General features: G+C 36.3%; 1 protein-coding gene across 4 annotated transcripts in view; it reads left to right on the forward strand.

Annotated features, from left to right (window-relative positions):
* SLIT2 (slit guidance ligand 2) overlaps nucleotides 1-17,756 on the forward strand; it is a 255,996-nt gene that overhangs the window by 164,280 nt on the left and 73,960 nt on the right. For 2 of the 4 annotated variants that reach the window (XM_041473469.1, XM_041473638.1), the window contains exons 8-9: nucleotides 394-557; nucleotides 2,919-3,057. In XM_041473469.1, coding sequence (XP_041329403.1) covers nucleotides 394-557; nucleotides 2,919-3,057 — 303 coding nt within the window. Of the gene's footprint in view, nucleotides 1-393; nucleotides 575-1,048; nucleotides 1,061-2,918; nucleotides 3,058-17,756 lie in introns of all 4 variants that reach the window. The other 2 variants (XM_041473725.1, XM_041473555.1) reach the window with 2 other exon arrangements.

Genomic DNA, 17,756 nt, shown 5'->3' on the forward strand with positions numbered 1-17,756 from the left:
CTCTAGGGCAATTTTCTTGAGATATTTTTGTCGTACTCAATATTTATGGAGATCTGGACTAAAAAGCCCTATGTCATCTTTCAAGCTTTTGTATATTTGTGTCTTTCTTTTAGACAAGGAACAGGAAACTACAGAAAAGTTAAATTGTTGGGAAGCCTATTTTTTTCTTCCCGTTAATTAGACCACAAACAAAAAGTAATTTTGCTGCTTGTATAGTTTTATTTTATAACTTCTAACTCCAGGACTTTCAATGAAAGATGTAAAAAGTTCCTCATTAGCAGTTTTATTAACAAACCAGCACAGTTGCTTGCTGAAGGGAGGGCTGGGCAAACTGGCGGCTTTCCTGTTTGTTCTTCCTAACTGGAGGGTGTTGCCGTCTTTGGTTCCGTGCAGCCGCCTTCACTCCAACAACCTGTACTGCGACTGCCACCTGGCCTGGCTGTCGGACTGGCTGCGGCAGCGGCCGCGCGTGGGGCTCTACACGCAGTGCATGGGCCCGTCGCACCTCCGCGGGCACAACGTGGCCGAGGTCCAGAAGCGCGAGTTTGTCTGCAGCGGTAAGAGAAACGGGCTCGCCCAGCCCGTCCTGCCTCCAGCCACACCTGCCGACACCCCGGGGCTGACTGCTGGCTTTTGCGTAATCCCAGCGTGAATGCTTATTAAGAAAAGCCTAATTGTTTTTATTGGTATTTGTGGGGGTGCTCGTGTCCTTGCAAATTTTGCGTAAATATTTCATTCACGTAGATTTTGTAGCCTTCTAAAAGTATAATTGTGGGGGAGAGATACCATAAATTAAAAAAAATTATGTTCTCTGATTGAGAACATGAACCTATTAGTAATAAGGATTTTTTTTTAAAAAACGTACAGGTATATACTTGTTATCTTCTGACTTTTAAATATTACTCTGTATCCTTAAGTAACTTTCTGAATTTTATTGTTATGCTTTAATGCGTAAGGTTATTTTTATATGAAATAATGAAATGACTAACAGTTCATTACTAATCACATTTTCTCTATTCAATTTTTTTCCTTTATTTGTATCTTCTAGATGAGGAAGAAGGCAAGTTTATCTTTCTTATTTAAATGTTTTTACGCTCAGATTGAAAATTTTCCATAAATTTTGTCTACTGTTTCAATTTTTGCCAAAAACATTAAAAACCAGCTACAATATTGCTGTCTTTTCAGTGGTTCATCAGGGTTTCTCCTACTGGTTGATTTTCTGCAAGCCCCTAGAAGCCTATTGCCAAATATGCCAAAATTTTCACAGATCTATGTATCTAAAAGAGTTTTATGGAGGGCACAATGTTCTGTCTTTATTAAATAGCCTCTGACATCGAAGTGTAAGGCACTGCTGTCTTAGCACGGCAAATGTTAACAGTAGTCTTGTCACTAATTCTGCCTTTATGTACATTTAAAAGGGCTCCTAACAAGATAATTTCATGTATCTTACATGTAAATGTTACGGCTGCAGAGCCTGGATGTCAAGAACAGTTTTATAACTTGATCATTATAATGCTGATTATTAGCAAGGGGAATAACCATGTTTTCTCTCTGAATCACTGTATTTTTTGTTCAGTAAAAGTAGGTTAAACATTTCCTTCCTGGTAGTATAAAAAGAATACTGTGTGTATTTAAATTTGATTATTGTTTGTACTTTCATAACACAAACATAAATCTGAAGTCAAATTATTATATTGTAAAATTCTGTCTCAGAGAATTGTAGAATGCTTGGCTTGGAAGAGACCTTAAATATCATCTTCCAGTTCCCCTGCGGTGGGCAGGGACACCTTCCACCAGACTAGATTGCTCAAAGACCCATCCAACCTGACCTCAATATCTTTTCAGCAATTTAGGACTTGGACAGTTGTTACATGAAGTTTTAAGTGAGAACAGCACTGGCTGCAACTTACATTATCAGTGTACCCTTCCTGTATTGATATATGACATTAAATATTGTGAGATAGATCTTAAGTTAAATTGTGGTCTCATAGTCAAGAGGTTGTTCCTTTTTTTCCTTGAGAATATTAAAACAGTCTCTAGCTTTTTATAACTTAATGGAAAAAGAAAGAAAAGGGTGTCAGGCCTTTCTCATCCCTTTATGTCTTTCTGTATCATTTTGAAACAACTGTTCTGTATAATTTAATTGATAGAAGAATGAGTCCATTAATGTATTATAAAATGTGCCGTCTATCTATTTGCAGGGAAATATGATAAGGTTTTTAATTTCTAAAGCATACCTAAATAAGGAATTACTAAGTTTAAATGCAACTAAAAATTTTTACTTTAACATACAACTCTAAGAAATTGGGGGGAACTCATGTAAGCTAGCCACCTGAGCTAGTAAGAATGGCAGATTGTGGGAGGAAGAAGTCTGCAGAGCTAAAACAGAGTGAGAGATGTGGAGTCAAAGCTTCTAAGTATTTTTGTGTGACTGAATGAAAATGTCATTAAATGAATGAAAACTCCAAAACTGTCTATAAGCAATACATAATTGAAGGACCATTTTCAAATAAATATTTGCGAAACAGAACAAAACTGTCAGGTCACTTTCAGTGCTCATAGCAAATTTTGTTCTTGACATACATTTTTTTAATACTTTACAACATTCTGAAAATTAAATAAATCAGTAATTAGTTTTCAATAGCATACAATAAATAAAATATATATGAAAAACGGATCACAGTCTTCTTAAATTAGATGATTTTGAATAGCTGTTGCTAAAGAAGTTGAAAAATTGTGTAGTGCTGTCACAATAGTTGAGCATTTGTCTTTCACCTCTCTGTGTTGTATCAACATGTTAGTATTAAATGTGTGTTCAAATAAATTTAGTTTGAAAGTACTGATAGGCTGCAAAGTTTATTTTAGAAAACTCTGCCTTAAATTTTTTAAGTAAGGGTAAAATGTGCTTTCCTTTGCAGGTCACCAGTCCTTTATGGCTCCATCCTGCAGTGTCTTGCACTGCCCTACTGCATGCACCTGTAGCAACAACATTGTTGACTGTCGTGGAAAAGGCCTTACTGAAATCCCAACAAACCTTCCAGAAACCATCACTGAAATGTGTGTAATCTGACTTACTTTCTATTAACTTACAGAAAACATTTTTTTCCTATGTATCAGTTTTTGTTATTTATACATATTTATGCATTACATAGGATAGGAGTTTTGATATATACCTTCAACCTCAGATATAAAAATGAATATGCAGTTGTATGAAAGCATTTAAGACCTTTATGCTATCTTATGAGTTATTTTTATATGTGCTACTCATATTTCATGAGTAAACTGCATTCTGAATTGGTTTAAAAAGAGTTTGGGAATCTTTGTTCTTCTACAAGTGAATGGCTTTTTACTGCAGACTCTAAAGCCCGTTGCCTTCAGAGTTGCTTTCTGTGCTGGTTTTGGCTGAGATAGGATCAGTTTTCCTCATAGTAGCTGGTACGAGGCCATGTTTCGCATTTGAAAATAGTGTTGATAAAACAGATCTTTTCGGTGCTGCTGAGCAGTGCTTACAGGACCAAGGCCTTTTCTGCTGCTCACCCAACTCCACCAGAGGAGGCTGGAAAGCATAGTGAGTTGGAGGGGACCCAGCTGACCCCAGCTGACCCAAGGGATATTCTATACCACGTGGCATCATGCTCAGCATATAAGGTGGGGGAAGAAGAAGAGTAGTGGGAGGTTCAGAGTGATGGTGTTTGTCTTCCCAAGTCACTTTTACATGTGACAGAGCCCTGCTTTCCCGGAGATGGCTGAACACCTGCCTGCCCTTGGGAAGTGGCAAATGAATTCTGTACTTTGCTTTGCTTTTTTTGCATGCAACTTTTGCTTTCCCTGTTAAACTGTCTTTGTCTTAGCCCATGAGTTTTTGAAGTTTTAGCCTTCTGATTCTGTTCCCCATCCTGTTGTGGCAGAGGTGAGTGAGCAGCTTTGTGAGGCTTAGCCACCACTTGGGGTTAAACTGTGCAACTCACCTTCAGTCACTTTATTCATCAGACTTCCTACTAGACAGGAGTATCTTTGCATAAAAAATCAGCAATCCACACCACCAATAATAAGTGTTCTGTTTAAAGCAGTATCCTCAGAGAGTAATCTGAGAAGGCAAGAGTAAAATGTAGTCACTGTGTTAATACCTATGTTAGTACAAGAGCATGAACACTGGTGGTGTCCCATGACATGTCATATACAAAAAGTACTGCCACATCCTGACTGCAGAGCAGAGTCATAGCAAAGGTGCTGAGGGGCCCACAGGCTCCAAAAGCAACGTGGGTGAGAGGTTGTGGGGGCTCAGTAGGTAAGTTACTACTGCGTTGTCATCTGTGCAGGTGAGCTGCAAAAGCAAAGCTGAGATTGCTGACAAGACGGGCAGGGGCACAGCAACATGAGCACCTTTTCTGGGATCAGCAGGGGCGGTGTTTTGGAAGGGAAGTGGGGAGTTCCCTTCAGGGAAATAGTGGGAAAGTAGCTGTGATGACAGCCTGGTAAGTGAGGTCTGACTAGAAGTAAATGAGTTGGAGAAAATATTCAGAATAAAAAGCTTTTGAGTATTTTAATGATACAAGATGATATTAAATGTTCAAAACTAGGGGTCCACAATGAAATTTTAGCTGGCTTGTTGATACCTAACCTGTGGTTTTGAACATTACAGGGTTGGAACTACTTTGGTTTCTTCTTAGGATGTGAATAATAACCACATCTGTCAGTTCATTATTACTGTTGTTAATACTGACCTGGCTAACCCTACATGATCCAATACAGTCATTCAGCTGTATAATACAAACGCTTCTATCTATTACCACTCTCAGAAAAACCCCTCTGCTTACTTGAGATAAAGTTACTCTTTCATAAAATCCATTCACAGTGGCCAGGACGGCTGCACAGAACTGGCTTTTTTTTTATTTAATGAGCTGTATACCAACACTTTTACTTGCATAAGTGCATCTATGTGCACAGAGGAAAAATATTGCAAGAAAGAAGTAAGGACTATGTGTAAATTATTCCTCACTATATTTCTGGTGCTAACCACTGGATTACAGACACTGAAGACTGACTTTTTTTCCAGTATACTTTTCTTAGATATGTAAGAAATGCTCTTGAGTTTTAAGCATGGAATGCTACATTCTTCAGCAGTTTATTGTCTTGGAGAGTAAAAGTAACCATGTAACAACACCTTCAGTATTAGGCTAAGCATTTAATAGATTGCAAACTGGTGCTCAATGTTTCCTGCTAGGCTAGACATCATTTGGTTTCCAGAGTGACGTTTTTTCTCATTCTGAGATCCATAATCCATTAAAATACAGAGATCTATGTGTGCTCCTACACATATGTTCAGTGTATTTGGTTCATAGTGATACAGTGTAAACTATCTTTTACCTGTCTGTATTGTATCTAGTTCATAGGTTCTGGCTAAATAAAACGCAGATCACAATTATTTTGCTCAGGAGGTGGAAGAAGAGATTGAACATTAGAAAATCAAATTTTAGTAATCATTTTGCATTAAACAGATGCACACCAGTGAATGTTGGTGTGGTGACAGAACTGAACTTCAGTGATCAATTTCAGGTAACTCAGAAGAATGGGATACAAGGCATGATTTGAACCATTGGTAGGCTGACCTTATCATGAAAGGCAGGAAGGAAGGACAGACTCTGAAACTGGGGGATAAACTGAGTGGAATAATTCAACTAAGGGATCAGGTATTTGCTGATAATCACAGGATCAGATTGTTTCTGCTTACTTATCAGTATGTTGAAGAGGAGTTAAAGTTTTGACAAATACATTTTGCTGGTTATATGGAGAAAGCTTTATGCTACACTTACTGCTTTAGTGTGAAGATAACAATTAGTGATAGTTGTCTTATGATTCTCATGTATGGAAGGTGTATTTGGCTTTATAGCATAAAAGAGAATGAGAGAGAAGAGGTTGAAAAATGAGTGGTTTATGGAGTGAAAAAGGTTTTACCAATAAAGAGGTGAGGGAATTCTGAGACTGCATCAAACCAGCACTCCACCCTGGCCAATGGCCCACATCAGTTGTCCCTAAAGAATATTTTAGAAACAGAAGTGTATAAGTTCAGAAATAAAATACCAGTAGCACAAATATTTTCTTTGCTCCCAATATATGATGGGGTTGCTCTGAAACTTGAAAATTTGCAAAACTTCCAGGGAAAAAAAGGGGTTTTAAGTATCCAATCTGCTTTAAATCCTACTGTGTTTACATCTTCATGTTAAGAGAATAAATTTGGTGGAGGGAGTTATGCTCAAACTCTTCCAGTTTAAAATACAGTTTTTTAAAGTTTCATAAAGTTTCTTTGTAGAGGGAAGGAAAATGCAGTCACATACATAATTTGCTCTGTCACCTTCTATTTTGCATGCCCTCCTCATTCATCTCTTCCCTGAACTAACCTTCCAATCTTTTAGGATGCCAAAACCTTCCATGTCTTAATTAATCTCCTCTTATTTCTCTGAATTACTTGTTTTGTAACTTGTTTTTTATCTTCAATGACCAGAGTTGAATACAATATTCCAGATGACAGTGAATCATCAGGTTTTTATTAACAGAATTTTAGTTTTCTTTCATTTGCCTTTTACAACCTAATAATCCCTTACGTTATTTAATTGCCTGTACATGTTGCATCATGTTTTAACTTGAACTAGCCCTGCAGAGTCCTAGGCCTTTTTTTTTTAGCTGTTGTGATTTTGTCAGGAACAAGAAGTTAGTAAATGTAATCCTATTGTCACATTCACAGACATATCTAACATTGAATCAGGTTATATTTCACATTTTCATTTTAAAGCTGCTCTATGAAAGACTTCAGTCCTCTCTGCTTTTAACTAAATTTAACTTGCAGGAAGATTGTGACATACCAGTATTGTTATCATACAATAAGTGTTTTAAAGCTTCATTCTTTAAAGAACTCCTCTGCAACTGTTGCTTATAGCAACCCCTTGAGTTTAGATTGAAAATAATGACTGTATCCCACAAAATAATCTGGCTTTTACTTATTTCCTAGGTGATAATGTTGTCAGTATGCCAAGATGGTAGCTGACAGTAAACACTTGAGGAGCTGAGCCCGTGCTGTCACGGCAGCGTGAGGAGCACTGGGAGTTGCTGAGCACGAGGCAGAGGGTGCAGTGAGCTCTGTGTTTCCCTGTCACTCTGCAGTTCCCACACACATGGCTTCACTACCTCCATCACCGTTCTGAGCACATGCTTTGGCAGGAGCTCCCCACTTCTCAGCAAGAGGGGGAAAGAGAAATGTGCTGGCTCCCTGTTGTTTTCTGAAGGATGTACAGGCTTTAACAGCCAAATTATTATTTATTCAGTCATCATTATAATGCTACCAGATTCCTGTGCACACTGCAAGAAAATTGGCTTTATACTTCTAATTTGCCTGCACTGAATGTTGTCCAATCTTTTCAGTACTTCTCCTTTTTCTGCATTTTCATCTGAACATACCCTACTTTATTGATAGAGACATTAGAAAAATCCACAATACTTTGGAATTCCTTTATTCTGAATATGTTTCTCTGCCCCCTCTGTCCCGTTTCTGAGCTGCATTTGAGGAATCCAGTGCTGAGTACCACCAGCCTGTCATGTGCTTCAGCCAGCTTCATGGTACACAAACACCTCTGGTGCTTACATCTTTTCATCCTTTTGTCTTTTCTTTATTGTATCGCGTATAAATAATGTTTTCCTGTGAAGCTGACATTAAACTTTATTGTCAACCCTCCTTTATAGAGGTGTTGAAAATCTGACAACTTATTTTTGTTTCTGCCTCTTACTTACTTGTTCTTACATGGAGAGCAGATTATTTTTAATAAGAATATAATCCATATTTACTTTTAAAAGATCTATAGTTCCTTTTTGGTTTTTTTCTTCTTGGGGTTCTTTTGAAGTTTGTCTTCAACACAAGCTCATGATTTTGTGACATTTTGCCAAGTTCTCTGTCCATTTCTACTTTTTTCTCTCTCTGTGGAAACCTTGACCTCAATCAACACCTCAGTACCCTATGAAACACTGATATCTTAACTTTGAAAAAAAAATCTGATCTGTTTCTGCAGAATACTTTGAATTCATTACATTGTCAGTCTGTTGGAACAATGTTGTATAAAACCAAGCAGTACTAATAATGTTGTTATTCTTTACCCTTTTGATAAGTATAATGAAAGAATGGGTTTTAAGTGTATATTCCATGTTGCCAATTGTATCAGGTTTTTTTTCCCTGGGGGTTTATTAAATTAACTTGTATCTAAATAGTGTTTTAAAAAAGAACCCTTTAAATGGAATATTTAATTTCTTAAGTGTTATACATCAGCAGTTTCCATTGAGTAAAATTTTGCATGTTGAAGCTCTGAGTTAGCTCTCTGTGGAAAAGTACAAGAAAAGGCTTTTTCTTTATTCTAGTACTGATGTGCTTTACATTGCCTTGATGCTCTACTGTCTTGGAACGCTGTTTTAAGACATTAGGAACTGTCTTCTCAGGCTGATGGCTACTGCCTCTGCAGCAGAGCTGGCAAGGAGAGCATTTGCTTGCACTGCACTGGAGCCTCTCTGTCCCTGAGTTTGCTGTGATAGCCTGAACCACTGAGAAGAATAGTCAGCATTGGAAACGGGAGTGGTTGAGGAAGGAGCAGGCGTTCTGCGGTGGTGAGAGCAGGAGGAGGCAGAGCCAGTTCAAAAATGCTGTTTCATTCCAGTGTAGTCGGATTTGCTGGTGACTGTCAGGGTGTTGCTGAGCCGATTTTGTCATACTCTCTGTCTGACTTCTCAGTTGGTACAGAAGTCAGTTGGCTGGAAGCAGCAATTCCCGCTGCACGGAGGCAGTCAGCAGGCAGTGCTTTGTCTGCCAAGTGCCTCTTGGGAAGATGCCTTCAGAAACAGGACTGCTTATCTCCAAGTAGCTGCCAGTGGAAATGGAAGGAGAATAAAACCTGTGGTGTCCTCTGTTTTTCCCCTCTGTTTGATAAAGCTTGGAGCAAAATGAAGTATTCAGCATCTCAGAAAATGTAATTCTTAATCTGCTTTGACTTAGTACAATTGTATCTGTACCATTACACCCTTTCTCCAAAATTAATCCCTGCTTTATTATCTAAATAAACTTACATACAGAGTATGAGGTATAAGGCATAAGAATACCTAAACTTTTCTTTTCAGGATTTATCCAATCAGTGTGATAATATTTGAGAAATAAATAGTTCATATTCCATATGTATTTTTAAAAAAATGATTGAGCACCAAAACTCCTCCAGTTTTAGAGCACCTATTCATTTCTATGACTGCTACAGAAAGCACAAAAAGTAAAAGGGGGCGCAAATATACCTTTGCCTTTGGTTCAAATTAATAGATTTCATACCATGAGTAACATGCAGAAGACATTTTGAGAACTTGAAAAAATTTCCCATAGACCTGTTATTTTAATGTGACATTGTGAGGCAAAATAGAGTGCCCATAAATAATACGAATACTCTTCCAACGTTTGTTATTCAGTATGCCTTACTTCAGCCTTTTTTTTCACTGACTTAAGCATAGCATGATACATTATTCATTAATTCATCTCAAACATCACATTTGAGTTGGTTTAGAGTTTTTGTTAGAACCTCTCTCCTTTTAGAGAAATGTTTAGGAGATGCCCTTTCATTGGCATGTTCAATCTGTTAACCAACTTAAGTGGCTTCGCACACCTAGTGCTTTCCTCCTTTGTCATGCAGTTCATGTATTAAAGGCATTCAATGTCAGTAGGGTTCAAAACTATTACTTTAATTGGTGCTGGAAATTATAGCCTTTCTAATGGCAATAGCATTTATCAGCCTCTATGCTGGCATTCCTTCCACATTTTAGTTTTTCACCACTTTTAATCTCTTTTGGCTTGGTTTAATTTCAGAAGGATTCACCTTCTGAAAATTCTTTGAGAATGATCAGCAGAAATAATTCTGGTTCCCTTTGAATAGAGACTTTTTTTGCCACGTGTTCAAACAGACTGTAAGAAACCCTACAAATAGCAACCCAGCAGCAATTCTGTTAATTGTACTGGTACCTTATCCCAGAGTGCTGTGACAGGCTCTTATTTCAAAAGAGGCCAAAAAGCCATTAATGAGCTAGACCTCCCTTCATGAAAAAGCTGCTCTTATATTCTTCTGATTTTCTTTTCTCCTCCATGTCTTGAACCTGTCAAAGTGGTTCTAAAACTTCTTTCCTTATTGTAGTACTATGGGTAAGAGAAAATAAATAGGACTGCAATAAGTGTTACTAAGGGATGGCAGAGGGGGAAGCGGGGGAAGGAGTATCTGTACTGATGACCATAAATTTGCACAAATGGTGACTATTTAAGAAAAAAGAGCACAGAATTAAATTTATTGTTCCTTCACTTTTTTAATATTAAAAAAATCATTAATCAAAGGAAGGGTTTAATTAAATTATTTTTCTTTTTCGGAAGGATAGCATCACTACCATAGCATTTTGTGGAGGAGGGAGGTTTGCTGGAGAGGGGAATGACTGGAGGATGGTACTGTTAAATAAGGAACAGTTTTATAGATAATTCTAGTCTTTGTAACAGGCAGAAAAGACCCTAAACCACATAATATGTGAAAAGAAAAAAAACAACATATGGAAGTCAGGGATTTTAACAGTTCACCTTCACAATCCAATGCACTGAAAGGCCCCTGACTTCTTATTACTATGGCCTTCAGGATGAAGTTTTTGTTTCACGTGAATGGAGCTTTAAAATGTTTGGATAACAAAAGTAGAAACTGTACAGTTGTTTAATAACAACTTTATTTACATTTTCCACGAGTTTCCTAACTTTTTCCCTCAGTCTTGTCTTATCTTACCATTGTGATTTCTGGCAATTTTTCTTCATGTCTTCATCTTCCCATCTCATTCTTTCTTATATACTTTCTTACATACTTTGTTTTCGTAAGTGTTGATTGATGATTGTGTGTTATGCCAAGTGCTCAACTACATCTTTGTGAGCTGTTTGAAACTAAGCAGGATTATAAACTTCTGAGATTGCTTCTCACAGTAACACTCAGATTATATTAAAGGAGAAGGGAGAACAAAAGGAAGTGAAAGGAAAGAAGAAAAAGAAGAGGAAAAGAGGGGAAAGGAAATTAAATCTGGCAGAACTGATTTTGACAGATGGACTTAACCAAGACAAAGTGATCTGATCACACTGCAGACACTGGGGAAGTGCTTTGCATACATGAGGAGTTTTATTTGAGTACTGGGACCTCTGTGTCTGTATCTTTCCCAGTGGCGCTTGACATGTGTGCAGTTTCACAATTTCTGTTGTCTTTTAAAATTAATCATTAGATAAAAGTCCCAGGTACAGCCTTAAATAAGTAGTAATTGAGCAGAGAGACTGTTACATCAAGATGCAAAGATGTAAGGATGACCCTTTACAGAGAAAAGTCACCTGGAGATGGTTTAGGAGCATTTATTGAAGACATTTTAAAGAAACTCATAGCAGGAGAGCTCTGAAATGTCAGTGATAAGGCATTTTTCTCTATTTTTAATAGCTCAAAGCATGATTTGTCTGTCTATGCAGCAGGACAGCAACACGAGCAAACCCTGCATCTTTGTAGCTTGAAAAGAATGAGGAATGCTGTGGAGAGGATTCAATAAGTTACAAGGCATTAAATTGATTATTGGTATTCTGAGTTAGGTTTGTGGTTTTAAATCAAAACATTCATCTTCTTAGGAATTGGAATGACAGTTCATACTTGTGATTTACCTCTTAAACAGTTAAGCCATCAGCCAGGAAGCATTCAGCAAGGAAGGGTTTTTCCAAGTCGTTTGTATATATGCATATGTTAATATAGTCACTGGTCTTTACAATATATTGCTTTTTAGCAGTTTGCAAGAGTTCTCTGTAACTGTGTCTTCTGGTTTTGAGAAAATATATATTTACATTCTGATGATAGTACCTGAAATAGATAATAATAGCTAATAATACCTAATATAGATAAATCTCTTTGGTCTAACTATAAAATATTTCAAAATAATTTAATTATTCTTATGGCACTTTTTTCAACTTCTCTGTTTTATTGAGATCTTTTCTTAATTGCTCTCATAACAAATGCTGACAGCTGTGCCACACTCCAAAGACATTGTTTATCTAAGATTTAATTTCCACACATTTCTTCACCTGCATGTGTCAAGTGAAAAGATGATGTCTACTTATGGATGAAAAGTTAAAGTAATTGCTATAGCATTTATTTGCTTATGAATAGTGATACATACTTTGGTCAGTAGGAAGCCAGAAAACTGTCAGGTTTTGAATTTTCAGAAAGTGCTGGATTAAAATAAAGTGTGTTGAAAGACACATAAGTAACTAAATGCCCCTTAATAAATTCATGTGTTCTGGCTAATATTTTCTCAGCTCTTATTCTAACACTCCAGACTTTTGAGCAACTTCAAATAGTCGTCCTGATATTAAAATTAATTTTTCTCATAAATGGTTCTCTTCAATTGTACTTCATGTGTCCTTTTCCTCAAACCTTTCCTTATCTTCTGCCCTACCCAAAGGTTTCTAAAACCAATGTTTTCAAGATCAGTCCTGGCTAATGCATTGGACTGGTTAATCAGATTTACCCCATTCACTGTGGAGGCACAGTGAATTTTCAGTGAAATCTAGAGCTTTGCTTATCTTTTGACTAAAATTCAATAAATTTTTATGTCGAAAAGCTTATATCAAATAATAATAGTGCATAACCTTCAGATTAAATATTATTATTTATAACGTATTGCTTACATGCTTATTCATGAGAATTCCTAAGAGAAGGCTTTACATATGGAGGAGGACCAAAAAGGTTCCTAATGAAATGGAAATATCTGCTGTAAAATAGCTGACATGAAAATAAAATTTTAGTATCAATATGCACTGTGACAGTATTTAAAAAAAAGTCCCTTACACTGCTTAGTTGGCTAAATATTGCCGATAAGGCCATAAACATTGAAAATCTTTGCATGAAAATAAACATAATACTATATTATAATTTTACTGCAAAGGTTTTATGATTTGCCACTCGCTGACCTCTGTCTAGACTCTTCATCTGTGTGTCAATGATACAGTTCTCTTGCTGTGCTTTGCTGTGGTCTTGGGAGGGTCATTATTTCTTAGTCAAAGCAGTGTTTATGCCCAATGCAATAGAAAACAATTGGTTTGTGTGCATAATCAAAAATTTAGAAATCTGCTAAAATTTAAACAATTTTTATATGATATATAGATATAAACATAGAATTACATGTAAATAATGAAAAATTCATTATCGTTAATGCAGTGTACTGAATAAATATGGAACAAATTAAAATGTGCTAAAGAAATCTGTTGAGGTATTAATTTCTTCACTTTAATATATTTAATTTACCAATGCAGATTTCACTGAATTACCTGTAACTTATCTTTGGTATTCCACCTTAATATTTCTTGGGCAAAACCTAAACCATATTCCATTTTACTGCTTTAAAAATAGATGTTTTTGTTATTTGATAGCTAATCCTGTCTGCTTAACACACACAAGAGAAATGATTTGTCATGCTCTTACTCAAATATCTTCCTAATCTGAAAATTACTGTAAATCATGTGGCTTTATGCTTTTTGGAAAACAAAAAACCCCCAGCTTTTTCATTTGAGTTGTCAGATGTTTTTGTATGTATAACATCTAATCTGTTCCTTATTAGCCTGTGTTCTGTGCTGCCATTGTTCACATCTTTGGCTTTCTTCATACCCTTGTGTCCTATCTTGAGAACTAATTAAATTCAGACAGCAGGATGATTTCAGGAGTCAAGAGATCACAGAGACACAGAACAAAACAACCAGACGAGAAACATGAAAGCAGTGCTGTTCTCCAGAAACTAGCAGTAGGTACTGGCCAGGCTGAGCACCATCCCACTTCTAGGGGTTTTGTGCCATTTTTTGTGGGTGTTAAGTAGAAGGGGCACCTTGATGGTGCCTCTCCGATGCTGCCAAGGGAAAGAAAATAACTCAAGCATGGAATAAATTAATATTTTATACAGCATGAAGGGAAGCTGGAGAAGGCCCATGTCACTTTTCCAGAGAAACCATTGTAGAGCTCTGACAGCTGTGCCACACTCCAAAGGTGTTGCTAATCTTAGATTTTATTTTCACATGTGGCTCTTCACTTCTGATTACTTTTCCTTAGCAATTATGTGAGTGAAATAATTTAAAAAGAAAGTATGGATACTGACTTTTCAGTATTTTGTGTTTTGTCATCATTCAAATGTTTCTTCATCAATTACATTTTTAAATACATAGTAAGTAAGCAACCACATAATCTCAGTTAAAAACCTTTTTAAGTTTTGTGGCAAATTAGTAGTGTAAGATCACTTATCATTTAGCAGGTAGTGAGGACTCCTGTCACCCTGTTGGTCTCACACAACATGGGGATTTTCGAGGTAGTGTTTCTGCTCTTTTAGAACAGGTGGACAGGTCCCTGCTTGTGATGAGCCAGGAGTGTAGCAGGAGTGTATCTAATTTTTTTTGTGAATTTAAAACACTTATCTGAACAGCTTGACTAGGTTTGGTAGTATAAGATAAGAACTCACATCAAAAATGGGCTAATTAGAGAGGCTAACTTGGCTCTGGGTGACTCAGGCTGATTGCACTCGAGCCACACTGACAGAAGCCAAAGTACTAAGCAAATAATTATTTAACAAGTGATGTATTTTGCTACAACCTGAACCTGTAACAGTGGAGGAATGTCAAGCCCATCATCATTAGTGATGCTCTAGAGTTCAGAGCATGTGATGGCCCATTCTGTAATGAAATGCAGGTTTGAGACTTCCTTTTGGGTAAATGAGGTGAATTGTTTAATAGCTTTAGAATTGCAATTCTTGTTACTTTCTTGATGCAATGCAGACTAAGGAGTCATCTGTCATGTAAAATCAATCCCCTGAGGAAATATTTCATAGAACAATTAGGCCGGATGTTAACAGTTTTGGCGAGCTTTAGGGCAACATTGAGAGTGATTCTTTATATACAAATATTTAGGAAACTGTCAAACACATTTATTAATACACAGACTTAGAGCCTGAAAGTAAGAAATAGAAGTAATGTAGTCATTCAAAATACATCTTTTGTTTTGTTAGATGTGGGTGATATCACAGATTTCAACAGAATTCTGCTGCTAAGGCTAGAAGTGACATTTAGTGGATTTAAGCACTCTAGAGGTACAGTTATGGAGAGACAAAAAAGGTACTTTGTTTGATAGCCTCGAGAATTCCTCTAGCAAGGGAAATCATTACTGTTTCCTTATTTTAAAAACAAACAAAGAAAACTCAAAATCTGGCAGATGTTGCATGTGATGATAGATGTGTTAGCTGTGTATTGCAGTTCATCAGATTCAGGAGCTGTACTCAATTCCATCACTGAAATCTATTTTTTGGTTTTTTGACAGATGTTTTTGCCATTTGCTTTAAAAGCAGATGGGGAAAACGCAAAGAAGAGCTGTCAATTTTATTACCATGTATAATCAGCATCTGTGCAATACATCAGACTCATTTCACAGCTTACACTTTCTCTCTGTAGTAAAATTCTTTTGGGATTTCTTGACAACTTTCTTGAAAGACTTCTTGTAAATTAGGATACATTGGAATTAAAAGTATAGATTAATTAACTGCTAAAGCCACTATTTTTTCATCCACATTTACTTAACCAAGATGTTACATTCTGATTGTTTAATTATAAAATACATGTCTAATTTGCCTCCATATTTAAATTCATGTTCTGTTTTATTTTATTTTAGTATTATTAAATGCTTTTTAGACATCTCTGATCCCTTTACATGCATTTAGGTGCAGCACATCTCTGTGTACATGTTTTTACCACTCTCTACTGAGAGGGCTTAGTATCTTGTACCCCATCTGCGTGATTTAAAGTAAAAATTATTCTGTAGAGAGCAGGGTGTTCTCCATTCTCAGTCTGCCCTCTTTCCTGGTGCAGCAGTCATTCACAGAAATGGCTTTTTATGGTGGGAAAAGAGGCCAGTTTAAGAGTGTCAGTATAAATAAGCATGTTGTCTGTCTCTGTAAGTGCGGAAGCAGTAATCAGTAATGGTGTGCTGCAGGCTTCTAGCACAGAACAGCATCCTCCTGGAAAGTGTCAAGTGATTTACATGTCACAGGGCTCTCTGGGGACCGTGTGGGAAGAATCTGTCTACTGGCTGGGGACCTACTTTGATTTGATTTGATTATGTTGGAAGTCACAACTGCAGAAGCACCTTTGTTTCTTAGAATAGTAAGTGGTTGTACATTACAGTGTCTGCAGTGATAAGCAGAGGGGAAAGATTTCCAAAGAGCAATGTTCACAGTACATTTCCTAGATAGGAGTGATTAGGGAATAGTCTTCAAAAAAGGTTTCAACTAGTTTGGCAGCATTCAAAGACAGTAAAACACTTATGTATCAATGCAGGACTGCTTTGAAGTGAAACACTAAAAGGAGATGGAGACTTCATATTAAAAGCATTAATTAGCATTTGTGTGGTGATGGGCAGAGTACTTCTTTTTACATGGGGCAATGCAAGCTTTGATGAAGAGTGTACTTAACCATCTTCCTCCATTATCTTAGCTTATTAAATATGCTACTAAAATTGACTGTGGCTTTTGAAAAAGAAACAACCAAGGCACTGTTGGTAATACATAGATGTTCATTCATAAGAAAAAATGACTTCTGGAATGACTTTGAAAGGAGTTGTGAACAAAATTTAATACAAATTTCATGGAAAAATACTGACTCAAGTTTTTTCTTAGTTCTTTGGTGATATAATATTGCTTCTGGCCAAGTCATTTCCAAGCACTTAATGGCTGACTTTTTCAGTAATCGATAGCTACAACCCATCCTATTCCAGAATTAAAAATATTTCATTTATTATAGGGCATTCATATAAAGAAGTTTTTAATTACTGTGGGTTTTATCAGTAGAATACAAATTTTCTTTAGATATTAGTCTGTCTGTACTTTGTGACTCAGGAATATATCTAATTAGATTTTCTCTGGAATAGTGGATACCAATTTACACTCTGTGAAATTCAGCTGATTCTATGAAGATAAATCAGAAAATTAGCGGATAACAAAGCTTGAAAATGTGGATTTGATTTCCTTTCTTTACAGACAAAGGGAGGTATAAAAGATTTTTCTTCTTTATTTATATAATCTTATTCTTCCTGTATTAAATATATAAATAAGTATTAAATATATAAATATCTCTATCTGAAAGAGACTTCATGAAGGCAGAAAAAAAAAGCTTCAGTTCAGCTATACCATGATCTCTTGAGAAACTTTACAAAAAGAAACAATATCTTTTAGAATATTTCCTTGGAAATGCTTACTCAAAATATATGAGTTTTTTATTTACACCACACACAGAGACTCGTATGTCTCAACCAGAACAAAAGTGAAACAGAAGACAGGTAGTAGGACAAGAGTAAAAGGAAAAAAAAATAGGCCAGTATTTCTGTATCTAGTTTTAAAAAGGCCCTTTTACTTCAAATTCTGAGGCAAGGTCCTTGTAAGTTAGAATAATGCAGTAAACGTAAAGATTTTTGATTAATTTTAGTAAGAAGATTTTGTCGTTTTCTTTATATACATAAATCATAGAGTTGATACCTGTGCATGAAAGAGGGCAGTAGCTTATTAGATAAGCATGCAATGTATTTTGAATAATAATGGCTTTGCCTGCAGTACTATTTGGTATAATAGTTTCTTATGTCCACATGGCAGAAATTTTCACTGCCATAACTATGATA

This window comes from Pyrgilauda ruficollis, unplaced genomic scaffold (assembly GCF_017590135.1).
Source record: "Pyrgilauda ruficollis isolate IOZ18807 unplaced genomic scaffold, ASM1759013v1 scaffold1, whole genome shotgun sequence".
NCBI lineage: Eukaryota > Metazoa > Chordata > Aves > Passeriformes > Passeridae > Pyrgilauda > Pyrgilauda ruficollis.